The 17,764-nt window shown below is 37.4% G+C and overlaps 1 protein-coding gene across 1 annotated transcript in view; it reads right to left on the bottom strand.

The window, feature by feature from the left end:
* The window catches only part of LOC131032090 (mitochondrial import receptor subunit TOM20), a 100,228-nt gene that overhangs the window by 9,336 nt on the left and 73,128 nt on the right, over positions 1-17,764 (bottom strand). The window contains exon 5 of the mRNA XM_057963011.2: positions 11,422-11,508. Within this exon, the coding sequence (XP_057818994.2) occupies positions 11,422-11,508 (87 nt within the window). The remainder of the gene's footprint in view (positions 1-11,421; positions 11,509-17,764) is intronic.

The following is a 17,764-nucleotide window of genomic DNA, read 5'->3' as shown; positions in this document are numbered from 1 at the left end:
TTCGGTCACAAGTGGGGATCTTGATTATGGTAGTGAGTTGCAGGATGAAGGTGATCTTGATGGAGGAGATCCTATTGGAATGGCTGACAAAGATCCAATCGCCCACCGTAGGCGGAAAAGAGGGAGGCCAAGAGGCTCCAAGAGCAAAATATCCCCCCTTCCTAAGAAAGTTGATGCGAAGACAGAATTTCCCAAATGCTTTAGCAGTTTTATAACTGCCAAAAATTCTAATTAATACCCCCTTGTTTATGATGAAGAGTATCTCAATCAGGAAGCATATTGTCAAAAGGTTTCTCAATCAGCATAAGGATGCAAACATTATTATGCTGCAAGAAGTCAAAGCAGTCAAGTTCACATTGGAAGTGAATTTAAACTTCATTTGGAAAGATGCATATCAAGTTGCTACTCAACATGATAAAGGTAAAGGAGGGATTGTCCTGCTTATTAATGCTAAATGGAGGGACTCTATCCTGAATTTTGGGTCCTCACCTTGTAATAGATTGGTCTGGGTCACTCTTAACCTAGGCAATTCCATAATTGGAGTCTTTTCGGTTTATTCTTCAAATGATTATAGGGAGAGATCGAAGCTATGGCAGTGGATAAGTTCTCTCCCAGACATCCCCTGGATCATTGGGGGTGATTTTAATATGACTAAATCTCAGGAGGACAAGGTGGGAGGTGTGAGCATGGATTGGAAAGGAGGTGAGAAACTGCACTGGGGCAGGATGAAGAATAAAGAGTCTTTTTGATCCCTTAGAAGGATTAAGACATGAGTATAAGGGAATATGGTTTACATGGTGTAATTTTCAAAAAGGCCATTAAAGAATATATTGAAGGCTTGATAGGTTTTATGCTAATAAGGACATAAAACCATACTCACTCTATCGGTGTGGCCATACTCACTCTCAGAACATCATCCGATTGTGTCTCAAATTTGCTTCACGGACTGTGCCTATTAGATCTCTCAAACAAGATAAGTTCATCTTAAACACTAAGCTATTGGAGGATCAGGATGTGCTTACTGTTGTTTTCATTATCAGGCAGATCAATAAGTGGAATAATGGCCACAAATCTAGTATTAAAAGGTTGAATAGGAATGTCAGTAGTTGGCAATGTCTGCTCAATACTGTTGGAAGAAAAAAGGCAAAAGACTACAGGTTTTCTGAGAGGATCCTAACGGATAATCTGCACAAAGTTGAATCTTTGGTCCAAAAAGAACCTAACAATATTCGTTTTTCACATTCAGTGGCTCGAGCCAAAGATTGCTTGAGGAAGTTACAGCAAGTTAAGGTCACAGGAGCAAAGACCAGAGCAAGACTGAACTGGTTATAGCAAGGAGATAAAGGCTCCAATTTGTTTTTCAATATGTTGAAGCAAAAGGTATGCAGAGAGAGGATTGATAGACTCTGGGTAGATGGAAGGAGATTACAGATGTGGAAGAAAATAAAGAAGAATTTCTCTTGTTTTATCAAAAGCTCTTTACCTCTAAGGACAACCCCTCTCTATTGCTGCTAGGGGTTTTTGCAAGAACCTAACCCCGAACCTTATTTCTAGTGAGGATGCTCAAATGCTCAAGAGGCCTATCAAAGTGAAAGAAGTTAAAAAGGCCATTGGGGCCTTGGAGATTGAGAAGGCTCCAGGACTGCATGGACTTCCTGTTGAATTCTATAAGGCTAGCATAGATTGGGTTAGTGAAGATCTGCTATATTAGTATATGAGGAAGCCATTGAGGAAGGTTCACTTGGTTTAGACATTAATAAGGGTACCATTAAGCTCCTTCCCAAAGAAGGGGACAAATCCCTGATTAAGAATTGGAGGCCTATTACCCTATTGAATGTCTCCTACAAAATCCTTGCCAAGATTCTCGCCCTCAGACTTGAGGACATCTTGCCTAAATTTATATGCTCTACTTAAACCGGCTTCATCAAAGGTAGATATATCTTAGAGAATCTCATCACTAGATGGCAACCCATGGAGTAGGCTAAAACTTCTAATCAAAAAGTAGCCATGTTCCTGTTGCATTTAGAAAAGGCATATGATCGGGTGGAATAGGGTTTTATTATCATGAGGCTTCAAGCCTTTGCTCAAATAGAAATCAATGGTTCTACTACTCAAGCTTTCAATCTAGGGAGATCTATCAAACAAGGATGTCCCCTGGCCCTTGCTTTATTTGTTATTGCCTCTGATGCAATATTTTACTTGCTGAGAGAGGATAATCTCTCACCCAAAGTTAGAGGAATAACCCTCCCAAACAATGCAAACCTATTGAATATCAAATTTGTTGACGATACTGCATTATTTCTTGAGTTGTCTGAAGGAAACATGGAATCACTGGTCACTAAACTCAAGACTTTTGGAGAAGCTTCTGGGGCTAAGATATCCCAATCTAAATCTATATTGTTGGGGTGGATAGATCGACCCCTGATTGGTTATGCAATTTTGGATACCAATGGGGAGAACCTTACAAATAGGTCAGAAATTTGTATATCCCCTTTTTGGTCTCACCATGCTTAAAAGAGATGTGGTTGTGGGTCAAAAGCAAAATAGACTCCAAATTGAATAAATGGGAAAAACACTACCTATCTCTAGCAGGAAGACTTCAAGTTTGTCAAAAGATCTTATCCTCTTACAGCATTTATTATGCTTCGGTATAGATGTTTAGCAATTACCAGGTTAATGAGATTCAAAAATGTATCAGAAACTTCTTGTGGTCGGATGAGCAGGGTAATAAAAAGAAACACGGCATTGCTCTCGTTGCTAAATGGATTTTTCATGCGCTTGAAGGTAACGAGCCCTGGAAGGTACTTGTCAGGAACAATATTAGGTTGGCGGTGCCAAAGCTTGCCAAGTCTTGGAAATCCCTCCCATTTTGTGACCTAATTGCTGGAAACTTTCATGTCTCCACCGCAGGCTCTCGTCTTTAAGTCCATTTGGAAAGCCTGGGAATTTATTAGGAAATGGATATCCAATTGTAGGGTCAGTAATAATGATTTCATTAGCGGTGAAAGGTCTATATGGTGGAAGTGTGGTTGCCATCTAGTGATGAGATTGTCTAAGATATATCTATCTTTGATGAAGCAAGAATAAATTAAAGTTCGCAAAAAGGCAACCTTGGGCAGCCTTCCAAGGTCCAACAATGGCTGCCCAATGTCAAAGGCAAAATTAAAACTCAACACTTAGCAAGAATAAATTAAAACTCATTGAAGTGTGGTTGCCATCTAGTGATGAGATTCTCTAAGATATATCTACCTTTGATGAAGCCGGTTTGAGTAGAGCATATAAATTTAGGCAAGATGTCCTCAAGTCTGAGGGCCAGAATCTTGGCAAGGATTTTGTAGGAGACATTCAATAGGGTAATAGGCCTCCAATTGAAGTTGCAGGTTGTCTTCAAACATTGGGTAGCCATTGTTGGACCTTGGAAGGCTGTCTTCAGACTTTAAGAACTAAAAATCAAACTTTTCCACACCCTTTTCCAAGCATTTTCAGAATTGTCGTATACTTCCAGGCACCATTTTTGACATTTTTCTGAGTATACCAAGTTGTCTTCAGACTGAAACTTCATTTTCAGAGTGTCTTCAGACTTTTTGGAGCCATTTTCAGACTTTCAGAGGGTGTATTCAGACTTAAGATTCAGAAAATCAGACTTCTATACACCATTTTCTGAGTATTTTCAGGCATTGGAGGGCGTATTCAGACTTTGTCTTCAAAAAATCAGACTTTTATTACAACTTTGATATCAAAAATCAGTCACTTTCTGAGTGTTTTCAGACCTCCAAGTGATATTTCCAGACCTTGACATTCATTTTTGGGCTCCAAATACTTGATTTTTTGAGTTTACAGGGGCGTCTTCAGACTTAGCAATTGTAATCAGACTTATCATAAGTCTGAAAATCGGTTTTTCTTAAGGAAAATCTTCCAGATTTCAATCCGGACCTTAATATTTTCCAGAATTGGTTTTACAATTTTCTAAGATTACCTATCACATGTTGGGACAAATGTCAGGAACAAAGTCCCTATGAGGTTCTAATTTCCACTCAACACATGATGTTCAAACACAGTGAGTCTGGATGAGGGTCGGATTTCCACTTGAGTACGGAATTACAAAGGAAGTAAGTTTTCCAGATAGGCATCAAATTTCCACCAAGTGAAAGAATGGACAAGGATAATGCGGATGTTTTGAGAACTGATTCGTCCACATGTAGATGGATTTCCCACCAAGGTTGAAATCAAGTTTATCATACTAGTGTTTGATTCAATGCTTATTTGTTTTGCAGGACTGTTATGAGGAAAGGAAGCATGATGATCAAGGCTTCAGGTGAAGAAGGATGTGCACAATGCGGATAAGGAAGATCAATACATCAAAAGATTGGATGGGGATTTCCGGACAGAAATTCCGAAAAGTTGAAGATGAGGACTAGATCAATCATGAAGAAGACTTCACCCTATGAAGGGAAAGTTCAAGAAATGAATACAAGGGATTCCACATTATGAAATCCGAAACTACATCAAAGAATTCCAATATCAAAGTGTGTCAAGGAAGGAAATATTTCAGGATTCCAAGATTGGAAAATTTTCCAAACATAAGAAGGGAACAGTTCATGGAATTCCTTAACATAAGGATGGAATGCAAAGTATCATAAGGGATTCCAAACATTGTGAACATGAAGAATGTACAAGGCAAATGGATTAAGTGTGCAAGGCAAGCTGAGGTGGCATCCTAGTCACCGTTCGTTCAATCAAAGGGTACCAAGTCAACATTCATTCAAGGAGGGGATAGGTGACACATGGCGCTACACCAAATATTATTTATCTTACCTACCCTCATTTCTTATTGGCCAATGTAATGGTGGTTGTACAAACCTGTTGTGACGTATTCACACATCGCCCCATTGCAAATAGGGACCCCTGCTTTTTGCTTTCTAGGGTTTGTTTTCTAGGTCTTTTAGGGTTTTGTCTGTTAGCCTTTGCAGGATGAGTGCTGTCGAGGGGATCGTTGGATTGCAGGCTTTGCTTGAGCCAGGGTGAGTCCATAGGGCCCCAGAATTAGGGTTTCTTTGAGAGTCTTCCTTAGGGCCTGGTTTTGCTCTCGTTGCTAATTGTGTCTTGCTTTGTGAGTGGGTATCATTCTTGAAGGTCCGAGCTAGGTCGAGTTGGTGAGTGATGAAGTCTGAAATGTCATCCTGATCTACAAATGCCCTGAAATTTGGCTAAGTCTGGAATGTCCTAATCCTGAAATTTGACTAAGTTTGGAAAACTGAAGAATCCTCCAAAAACTAGATTTTGCAATATAACTCCTGGAGGTCCGAAACCACTCTCAAACATCCTGAAAGTATATATGGAATATAACTTAAAGTATAAGTTCTTATACTTAAATGTTATATTCCATAAAATGATCCTGACGGAGAGTTCAAAAAGTCAAATTTCGCCCCTGACCCTTCCAAAGGGTCCAAAGCGAATTTCGCTCTTGACCCTTCCAAAGGGTCCAGAGCGAAATTCTCCATAAGACATTCTACTTTGACCAAAACCTAGAACTAACGCATTCCTAGGCTTGAATGAAGGCAAAAGCACTTGTTTGAATGAAGAAATGCAAAAAAATGAAGTCAGGATCATGGCCTAAGGTGAATTTCGCTCCTGACCCTTCCAAAGGGTCCAGAGCGAAATTCATATTTCCTCTATTTTTCTCCTTAGCTTGACCAAGTTTGTAGACTTTTGAGGCATAATTGAGAAGGCTTGATGCAACTTTGCCACTAGAGAAGAGATTTTAGACCTTGGGATGATGGATTCTAGCCTGGGAGAAGAATTTCGCTCCTAACCCTTCCAAAGGGTCCAGAGCGAAAATCCTTATAACCCTCATTTTCCTTCCTTGTTTTGGATGGGCGTTGGTTTATTAGGCATTGTGTGTGAGTCTTGATGTGTTCTTGCCTTGAGAAGTGTTTTGAAAAGGAAGAATCAAGCCCAAATCATGATTTTCGCTCCTAACCCTTCCAAAGGGTCCAGAGCGAAAATCCTCCTAGACCTCATTTCCTTCCCTATTTGACCAAATTGTGATGTCCAAAGCATGTTGAAAGGGGAAATGGACATGATCTTGCCTTTGAGAGTGTTTGGAGGTAAAAAAAAAATGAAGGATTCTAGCCTAAAAAGTGAATTTCGCTCCTGACCCTTCCAAAGGATCCAGAGCGAAATTCTTGAAAGCAGTCATTTTCCCTCTAGCCAAAGTCAAGATCTTGGTGGAGATGCAAGAGAAAGGATCTATGCTTGCCTCTCAAAGAGGATTGGAGTTGGAAAAGTCAAGAATCAAGCTCAAAACATGATTTTCGCTCTTGACCCTTCCAAAGGGTCCAGAGCCAAAATCCTTATATCTCTTGTTTTCTTCCTTGTTTTGGCTAGGCATGGGCATGATGAAGGAGGAATTAGTATGTTCTTGCCTTGAAAGGGAGTGGGATGATTTGGAAGATCAAGATTTTAGCCCAAAAGAGAATTTCGCTCCTGACCCTTCCAAAGGGTCCAGAGTGAAATTCCTTACAAACCTCATTTGCTACCTTGTTTAGGCTTGAAACCTTGTTCCTTAGGTGGAAAATGATCTATGTTTGCCTCCAAAGAAGATTGAAGTTTGAAGAATGAGCAATCAAAGCCTAACTCAAGATTTTCGCTCCTGACCCTTCCAAAGGGTCCAAAGCGAAAATCTACCTAAGACTCATTTCCTCCCTTGTTCGACCAAATTTTGATGTCCAAGGCATGTTGAAAGGGAGAATGAACATGTTGTGGCCTTTGGGAATGTTTGAAAGAGTTGAGGAATGAGTGTTTTAGCCAAGGAAGGAAATTTCGCTCCTGACCCTTCCAAAGGGTCCAGAGCGGAATTCCTTACAAGCCTATATTTTTAACCTTGCTTGAGCTTAAAACCTTGTTCCTAGGGTGAAGAGAGATGAGATTTTACCTTGCAAAGAAGATTGGGATTGAAAGAATGATGATTTTGGTCTAGAAAGGGAAATTCGCTCCTGACCCTTCCAAAGGGTCCAAGGCGAAATTGTGCAAAACCTATCTTTTCCCTTAGTTTCATGCCAAATCCAGTGTCGATCATGATTAAAGAAGGCCTTAGGAATGACTCCAAATTGCCAATGATTATCAAGATTGAAGGAATTGAGCCAAATGATGAAAATCGCTCCTGACCCTTCCAAAGGGTCCAGGGCAAAAATTCTTCAACCACCTATTTTCCTTTGCAAAATCAAGTCAAACTTGGGTTGGATGTGAGAGGAGAAGTGTTTTCTAGCCTTTTGAGGTGAATTCAACTTGAAATGATGGAAGAATAAGCCTAAATTAAGAAATTCGCTCCTGACCCTTCCAGAGGGTCCAGAGTGAAATTCTAAAATCCACCTATTTCTCTTACATTTGTGCCAAGCCAGGCCTAGACAAAGATGATAGAAGCCCTTCATATTACCCTTGAATGAATTTTTGTCTCCAAAAATGATGATTTTGGGCTAGAGGAAGAATTTCGCTCCTGACCCTTCCAAAGGGTCCAGGGCGAAATTCATTATACGTCCTGTCCCTGGCCATGATTTCTAGCGAAATTCTCTTTTCTAGTCATTTTGAGGTCAAACAAAATGTTGCAAGCATGGGAGAGGGATCCAAGGATGAGAGTCCAAGTAAGCACAGTGAAAAGAATGGAATTAAGTGAGGATAAACAAACAAAGGGTGAAATTCGCTCTTGACCCTTCCAAAGGGTCCAGGGCGAAATTGTGCAAAACCTATATTTTCCCTCAAATTTATGCCAAGTTTAGTGTGGATCAAGATTGGAGGTGTCCTTAAGCATGTCCTTGAATTGCCAAGAGTCATCAAATATGAAGAAATGAGCTCAAAACATGAAATTCGCTCCTGACCCTTCCAAAGGGTCCGGAGCGAAAAACACTAAAACCATCCTTTTCTCCAAATTTTGTGCTAAGTCAAGCCTGGACTAGGGTGAGAAAAGCTATTTGGAATGCCTTGGAAAGATGTTTGACCTTCAAAAATGTGACTTTTGAGCTAAAGTTGGAATTTCGCTCCTGACCCTTCCAAAGGGTCCAAGGCGAAATTCTTATAGAGTCTGTTCCTGAAGAAAATCTTGGGCAAGTTTCATGTTGATATCTTTTCGTTGATGATTTAAGTTGAAAATGCTATGTTGAAATGAATTTATCATGTGTCCTTAATCATCTTTTTGTTTGTCTTGCAGTTAAAAGGCGACCTTCTCCAGTCCGGCATCAACAAGGACAACCTTCTCTAGCCCAGCATCAACAAGGACGACCTTCTCCAGCCCACCCTCATCAAGGACGACCTCTTCCAGTCCAACCTTTGGAGGAAAGACAAGGTGGCATCCCAATCATCACTCCTCCAGTCGGGTTGGTCCACTTCAGCATGTCCAGATTCAATGTACCTGACTCATGGGAGATGGCACAAACTTCGATGTACCTACCCCGGTTCTCCATTGGTCGAATATTCCAGAGAAAACATGTGTCCAAATAATGCAATTATTTCATTGGCCAGAATTGAGTTTGTTGTAACCCACCCTAATTAGAATTTTCATTGTAAAATCTAGACCATTGATCTCAAATTGATCTGAGCCATTGAATTGTATTGAGGGCGCTATATAAGCCCTGGCTCCTCATTTGTAAAGGGGAATAGCTAGTCAATAGTTGATAGTAGGTGAATAGTTAGCTAGTAGTGAATAGTCAGTTGATAGAATAGCAATTAAAGTAGAATAGAAAGAGAAGGCAAAGATTGTTGCCAAGATGTTATTGTAAAAGACTTGTAAAATTTCATTGAAGAAATGGTGAAATCTATGGGTCGATTCAATAATTTGCATGGTCTCTATACTTCTCATATTTGATTTCAAGTTATTAGATGAGTGGAAGAAATGTGTTTGATTGATGGTGAAATTCGTATATCCATACTACTAGCAGTTTGTTGATTGTAGACTTGCCTTGCGTAGTCAACTGGAATCATTCAATTTAAGCTTAACTTCAATTGTCGCTTCTTCATTGATATGCATCAGCCTGATGGTGTCTATGCCTGTAGCGATGATCTAAACATCATAAAGTTTTCCTCCGAAGATCGCGCTAACCTTGTGGAGATGATCCTGGGATGTCAAAACAAGACTTAGTTAGAATTTCATCAAAGATTATTCATTGCTCCTACATTTTTAGTGTCTAAATTAAATCCTTTCCTCGCCCTCATCCTTTTCCTTTTTTTTTCAAAATCTAGGCTAGTGAAATCCTGTGATTCCAGCAAATCAGACGTTTAGGTCATCAAGTGTAAGTCCCCTTGTGATTCCAGCAAAATCACATCATACCACAAAGAGCTTATCCACACGTAGAGATCCTACATAACAGAACCTTGGAGTTACTCCGACTGATCCTTCAGTGAGATCTTCAGCAGTCGGGAACTTTGTTCAAGAGAGGATAAGATACTTCAGTATTTTATTATGTGTTTGCATGTGCATAAAAAACACATCAACAAAACCCTAATTAGGGTTTTAACTTGTAATCTTGGTTGTTGATCTTGAATCAATCTGGGCCATTCATTTCTTTTGAGGCTCTATATATACCTCATTGCCTCTCATTTGTAAGGGAGAGTTTTTGTAGAATTGTTGGTATGTGTTGCAGCTATTTGAATCTAAATCATTGTTCAATTGTTGGTGATTTTGCTCTTCAAATGTTGTCTTTGCATTCATGGTTCTCAATTCCTCCAAGTTAGATTAGAATTTTTTTTCATGTTTATTATATTGAGTGGAAGATTTGTTGAATACCTTTGTGTGGAATCCTTAATCCATACCACTAGCCTCTTGCTGCTGGTAAGTGCGCCTTGTGTGGTCGACTGGAAATTTGAGTAAGCCTAACTTCAACTATTACGCGTCCCTTGACAAGCATCAACTTGGATGGTGTCAATGTTAGATGGTGATAGTCTGAAAATCCTTGAGTATACCTTAGACAATTGCACTAAGTCTGTGTCAATACTTATTTGTGAGACCTTGCCTAGTTTGATTCCACTAAATTTGTTCATCATTTCCTACATTCCTAGGCTTAGAATAGATTTCCTGAACCCTATTCCTTTTGCCCATTTTTTAGTAAGAATTAAGTCTGGAGCTTCATTGCCAAATCCTAAGTTATCGGCATACCTATCCTGATCCATTATAAGATTGCGCATTCATGTACAACGTAAGTCCCCTTGTGATTCCAGCATTATCACATCAAACTACTGAACTTATCCACACGTCAAGACCTGACATTTTGTAACCTTGGAGTTGTCTCATTTGATCGCAAAGCATAGCGTATGAGAGACTTTGTTCAAGAGAGGATAAGATAACTTGGTATTTTATTTTGTGTTCGCATGTACATAAAAAACACATCAACAGGTCCCCTTGGCTGGACAGCCTGGGTGGACCAATAGGTGAAGTATATCCTAGGACATTTCTTTTTGTTCCTTTCAGTCTGAGCACAGTCTCAGTTTGTTTGAAAGACTTTATACATCTTTTGTAGGCTGTATATAGGGCTTTCTTGCTATCTTTGGGACTGGTTCTCCTTTTGACATGGATGTAAAGATATAATCCTCCGAAACTGACTTGATATTTTGTATGGTTGTTTCAATATATTCAATATAAAAAAAGAAACTATGAAAGCAAAGCTTAGACATTATCTCATAACAATATTTACAGTCCGATGGTATTTACAATATATGGTACTAATATTTAACGATTTTATGCTTTGCAAGCTTGTCTATTTTTCTTTTTGCTAAGAATTAGCCATTCCATTTTTTCCAATCCGTATTGAACCCTCAAAACTATCATTTCCAATGAGTTCTCTTAGTGAGTTCATGATACAGTTGCATCATGGTTTCTATTGTTATAACTTATCATGAATTTTGATTATTTGACAAACTTGTCTTTCAAATGCCACAAGATCCATAAATGATTGGACGATATAAGCTACTGAGAGGACTATTCGATTTAAAATTTCTCTTGTTTACATGCACACTAATTGATTTGTCAGCATAAGTTGATTCTAGTAATAGTTACAGGAACCATTTTTTCAGTCACAGCCTATAACCAAAATGCCTAGAAGAAACTCCCAGTGTGCCTAATTTTATATGTCTTAGGCCCTTAGCCTTGATTTCAGGTGCAGCTTCAGACTGATTGTAACTTGTTGCCAAGAGATTTTAAATACCTTAATAATGACAGACCATAGAATTCCACAAAAACCATTTTTAAGACAACTAAATGCAGTACAATGCAAAATCTAAAATTCATAGCTGTTTATTAAAACCAGGTCCTAAAGTTTGTACTTAAAGTAAAAAAATGAAAGGCAAAATATGATGAGAATTGTTTGTATACTTTTTCATTATCATGTCTTTCAATAATTATAGACATATAAATCATTTAAACACTTCATATATTACCTTCAAATTAGAAGCAGTGGATGAACCAGAAGCAAGATTCTGCGGACTAAACATTTGCTTATGCACTTCCAAATGCAATTCAGGAGCCTGCAAAAGAGAAAATCTTCATAAATTCAGATTGCAATTGGACAAATGCCTCTCCAGAGTCCAAATAATATAAGTCTTACAAGGAAGACCATAATCCAAATTTAACCTAAGCAACAACACAACAATTAGATAAATAAGCTTCATAGCATCCAAAAAAATTGATCATAGGTCCCAGTAACAAAAATCAAATTATTGACACCCATAGTTACCAGGAGACACGTACATGTACTGGTACGGGAGATGTGTTGGGGTACAAGTATGCCATTTCCGAAAAAAGTTAGAGACAGGTACTTTGAGATGCAATTATACATATATATAAAGCAGACACTAAAATATATTTGTAAAGTATATCCAGTGGATATATAGCAGACACTAAAATATATTTCTAAAAGATATCCACTGTAGGATATCTTTTAAATATGTTAAATACTAAATGCTTAAAATTTAAAAATAAAACCAACATTTTAAAGTATTGAATAATCATCATCATGAAAGAAAAACTTTAAATTTAAAAACATGGTATGGGGGACCTTGGAGATAACTATATTTTCAACCAATTGATAAATAGGTACTTAGAGATGCAATTATTGTTGCACGTATGGATGTCTTTGTTGTCATTGATGTCAAACCTTTGTCAATCCTATATGAACCAGTTGTTGTTGGTGATTCAAATATGTATATATTCAGCTAATGCATGGTGTATCGGGTTATCGGTCCAGATGTCTATTTCTATTTACAAAACTGATTGCAAAATAATGGTGTGCTGATGAAATGATATGAGGGGATGATTTAATGTGTTTCCGGAAGTCTCGTATTCCCTACCTGTTGACGTGTTTTTTATGACAGCGCCTAACACAGAATAAAGTTACCAACGGTCACCTTACTCTCTCTTGATCAAAGTGCTATTGCTAGGTAAGATTGCAGGAAGTTCAAACAATCGACTCCAAGGTTCCTTTATGCTATGGACGTGACTCAGTTAGTGGATGTGATTGCTGATAATCCAAGGGGCCTTACGTTTGGATCATTCTTTCACTTCTTCACTGTGGTTGGAACATCATCATCGGATATGGCAATTTTGTGACACTGCTGCTTCGAACAGACTAAAATGAACTGAAAATAAAGGAGAAAGGGTTTAAAAGGATCTAAATCTATTCCTAAGGGTAGTGATATAAACAGTTAATGCTTTGGTGGACAAATTCCAAATAAACCAAGCTCTACTTTGCCAAGATTAACTACAACTCCGCAAGAACCGATGCAATCTTCTGAGGATGATGAAGGATTTTCATATTGAGAAAGTGCATTTGAATACCCAACACGGCACAATCCAAACGACTATTCACAATCGAACTTAGCAAAAATTTGGTGGCTCAGGTTAACTTTACACTGCAACTTACAATCAGCAAGATGCAAAAAGTATGAACCATGGAAATTCATCAGACACCATTACATTCTTCATTGAAATCGAAGCACTATACTACTACTCTATGTGAGGAAGGTGAAACCATGCAATCTTTGAAAAATATAACTTAGGTGGACACCATCAAAGAACAATTTCATACAAGTTTCCCTCCCTTTACAAATGAGGGACATCACCCCTTTATACAGGCTTCAAGCCTTGGAGACATGCAAAACCCTAATTAGGGTTTTCCCCTAAAAGATTCCCCACACATGATTCAACAAGGTGGGAATCAGCGATGAATGACGCATCATGCCCATTTACAATTAATTTTACGTGCCTAAAATGGCATCCATTATGCATTAAATGCACCACTTCTTTCAAATTCGCCCAATGTGTAATAAATGCTCCATCTCTTGAATACGATAGTTACATGTGAAAGATGCTTCACCACTGCATTAAGTACGACAGCTGCCATGCAAGAAGAAATCTGTCATAAAGTCATAAACCTAGCGGCTACATGCAAAAGATACTCCATAAATTCAACATGCATTGAGCCAATTGCCACTTGGTGAGAAACCCCTAGAGAGATAAAACTTCAAGAGAGAAATATTTGATCCATGAAGAATTTTCTTGAAGTTTTTCAAACTTTCCTTGCTTTGGAGGATATTTTTAATGATTTTCCACCATCTCCTATTTTTTAGGAACTTTCCAAAAATATGGTTCTAGGAGAGAAAATTCTCTCACAAAACCAAATTTGAAAGAATTTTGAAATTTGGATGTGATTTGATGCCCGAAAATGGAGTTTTCAAAAATTTTCCCGAGGGTAAATTTCTTGTTCAATTCATCCTTGATTCCTTCCTTGCCTTAGAAATTTTATCTTCAATTCATCCTTGGGTGTGATTTCTTCCTTGCTTGGAATTCCGTCGTGAAGGAAGAAATTTTCACCTTTCCTAGAATTTTGTCGTGAAGGAAGAAATTTCCATCACTTAGCCAAATTTTCACCTTTCCTAGAATTCTGTCGTGAAGGAAGAAATTTCCATCACTTAGCCAAATTTTCACCTTTCCTGGAATTCTATCCCGAAGGAAAGAATTTTCAACACTTAGTCAACTTTTCCAATTTCCTGGAATTCCTTCTTCTTGGGCACAATTCTTCCTTGAGGAAGAAATTTTTTTGAATTTTGAACCTTTCTTCCTGTACCTTGATTTTTATGTCTTGGTTCCAAGCGTGGGCACATTTTGGAACTGGAGAAAAAAGTCTGGAAATTTGTTCAAGGAAGGAATTTTTTGTGCTCTTTGAATTCATCATGTCCGCAGGGAGCTTTTTGACCAATTTTTCACATCTCCTATTTTTTAGGAACTTTCCTAAAATTTAGGTCCTGGGTCTAGGAGAGAAAATTTTCTTACAAATCCAAATCTACAAAAGTTTTTAAAATTCGGATGAAAAAATTTCACGAGGGGGTTTTTTGCTTTTTCAATCCATTCCTAACCTTCAATTTCCTCCTTGCCTTGGAAAATTTTGAATTCCTTGACTTGGGCATGGAAATCACTTGATGAAGGAATTTCACTATTTCCATGCCTTAGAAAAATTTTCAACTTCTTCACTTGGGCATGGAATTTTGACTTTGATGGAGGAAATTTCATCTTGAAGAATTTATCCTTGCCTTGGTGATTTTGGAGATCTCTGACCAGCCTGAGATTTTGGAGATCTTTGACCAACCTGGGCGCTGAATAGGCTTGATGAGGGAATTCATTTGTTTCTTGATTTTCCTTGGCAACCTTGATTTGGTGCCCCACTCCAAGTATGGGAGCCATTTCCACATGGTGGAGGAATTCCTTCACCACTTGGTTTTCCTTCATCTTTCATGTATTCCTGACTACTCAGTTATGGCACCCCTCCTGACTCCTTGGGCAAAATTTTGACCTGGTCTTGGATTTTTCGTAATTTCATGAATTTCGTGGCACATGAATTTTGGCGCCCTCTTGACTCCTTGGGCAGAATTTTGACCTCAAGAAGGAATTTTGACTTTTTTATGAATTCCAGGACATGAGCATTTTTGTGCCCTTTTCCAGTCTTGGGCACTAATTTCACCTAGTGATGGATTTTTCACAATTTTCATGATTTCCAGACTTAGTCATGCTTCAGAATTCAGGATGCCACTTTAGGAATCAGAGTGAACTTTTTGGGCTTTAGATGATTTTCAAGGTTTCCATTCCTGAACTGAATATCCACACAGCCAAATTTTGATCACTCTGCCTACTCTTTGACTTTTCCGTATTTAGAAATGATCGTGTATATGAGATTATTCATTTAAGAAGCACTGTAATAGCATCTTTGTCAGTATTCAATAAAGATATAATTTTTCCTTCTCAGTATCTCTTGTGTCTCATTGTCAAGAAAATGATTTTGATTGAAATATTGTGATTTATAAACAAATCCTTTATTTATGTCTTGTTAATGCTTTGTGAAAGAATAAATTTCATATTAAATTCAAGCTGCATGCTGTGTTTATTAAGTTTTCAATCAGTTACAATTGTGAAAACATAGTTTTTCCATCAAACAAAATTGAAACTTCAAACCTTCATGTGAAATATTTATGCACTTTATGATCTAAATTAAATAGAGGAACAAGTTTAAGTCTTTGGAAGCTGATTATAGATTCAGAACAACAAGTAGTATCAAATCATTCTAGTGAATCACCTCTTATAGTGTTTTAGATTTTCAATTTCAGCAAGCTCTCCTTCCCTTTTCCCAGATAATTAATAGTTTTAGGAGGTGTTCTCATATGGAACCAACCGTTCATCTAGAAGTTGATTTCCATTATAGGCAACCCACAGGCTTGGAAATCATCCCATGTTTCACAGGATTGCTGAGTTTCATAATTAGCATTCAGGGTGCAATTCTTGTGACAACACTTATTTTATACCATGTAATTTGAAAATTAAATTTTACATCGATACAAAATAATCCAAACATTCATAGAATATCAAATAGGAAAAATAGATTTATGTGGAAAAAATATTATTCCTCAATGCTCAACAACCTATAAACAAAATAGCTCCTCAAGCTTGTCAATACTCACTAAATCATAATCATTGTTGTCCCCCAACACACACATTTATAACTCTCCAACTTGGGTGTCCAAAGAGTCATTGGTAATATTAAAGAAGAGTCACCTATGTCCTTTGACCTTCCAAAACTCTAATGTGCCACATTGTGGAATATCAACATCTAAAATTTCAATAGTCACATTATTATTTGACCTTGGAAATGGATAATCAATTTAGAATTTATATAATATCTATTTAATTTACAATTTCCTATCAGTCTTGCCTCCCATGATGAATATATTTACAATAATTTAGGGAGAAATAATTATTTATCCTCTAACACCTTATATGTCTAAAAACACTTCCCAAAGATGTTGGAATACAATAACATAATTTACAAAGGATTTACAAGGTGAATTACATCTTAATCCTAACAAAATATCAACATTTACCTTTTAACCATATTAAATTTATTTTTTGACTAGCAAGTACCTATGTAACTAATAAATCTTCTCATGAGATAATTTTTATATGGTACATGAAATGTTTTCATAATACATATAAATGAGTGTGTTTTTTAAATTAATTATATAGGTTTCTTTAAATTAATATTTTAGATAATACTTATAATTCATTAATGTGTGTATTGTAGACTCTAGTCACTATAAATGTATGATATTGCTATCATGATTTAATTGTGTAGTTCTTGAGTCAAACTCATTGACCCATATTTCACGAGTAGTGGTTCAAAAAAATCCATGTCTCATGAAAATGAATAGTACACTTAGAACCCTTTGCATCTAGGTAATGCTCATAGAGGTGAAGTATTGGGCCTTCCCAATAGGTTGCTCATCCTAGTATTATTCCAACTCAAGTATGGTTAACCATGGAGTTTCCCCCAAGGTTAAGCATAGCTTGTTATCCTATTTCATGGAGTAGTATTAGGATGGGTGACCACTTGAAAGGCCCAATGCTTCACTTCTATGAGAATCACCTAGATGCAATGAGTGTTAAGTGTACCATTTATTCTCATGAGATATGGTTTCTTGTGAACCACTACTCATGTAACACAGGTTGACGAGTTTGAATAAAAAACTACACAATTCAATTTTGATAGAAAAATCATAATTTGACTGGTTGTGGAAAATATCTCCTATATATTAATTGAAGAGCTAAAGGGGCTCTATGATGGATGGTTCTTAAGGCACAAAAATTTCTAAATAAACAAACCTTGGTCATATAAAGTCAACAGATAAATTTTTAGACAAAGGTATGACGCTTGCTCAATATTATATGAATGATTCATAAGGCACAACACTAAGTATATGTCATAAGGCACAACATGAAAAATATTATAGAGACCCTTTAAGAAGGTTTATGAACAAATACTCATCAAACATGGGTCAATGAGTTTGACCTGAAAAATTAAATAGTTGAATCCTAATAGCAATATCATAATTTTACTTACAATAGAAGATATATCCTACTTGTCAATTGATGAGCTAAAGGGGCTCTATAATGAATGATTTATAAGGCACAAAACTTCTTTAAGGACTTTTCAAATGGGGTAGCAAGCTAAGTATTCTTAAGCTTGAGCTGGAGTAATAATGAGATGGTTGACCTCTCGAGAAGGCCCAATGCTTCACCTCTTTGAGAATCACCTAGAAGAAATGAATGCTAAGTGTACCATTCATTCTCATGAGATATGGGTTCTTGTGAACCACTATTGATGAAACATGGGTCAATGAGTTTGACTCAAAAAATACACAAGCTAAATATTCTTAAGCTTGAGCTGGAGTAATAATGAGA

Source organism: Cryptomeria japonica, chromosome 6, assembly GCF_030272615.1.
Source record: "Cryptomeria japonica chromosome 6, Sugi_1.0, whole genome shotgun sequence".
NCBI classification, from domain to species: domain Eukaryota; kingdom Viridiplantae; phylum Streptophyta; class Pinopsida; order Cupressales; family Cupressaceae; genus Cryptomeria; species Cryptomeria japonica.
This window is presented reverse-complemented; position numbering and strand designations above follow the sequence as displayed.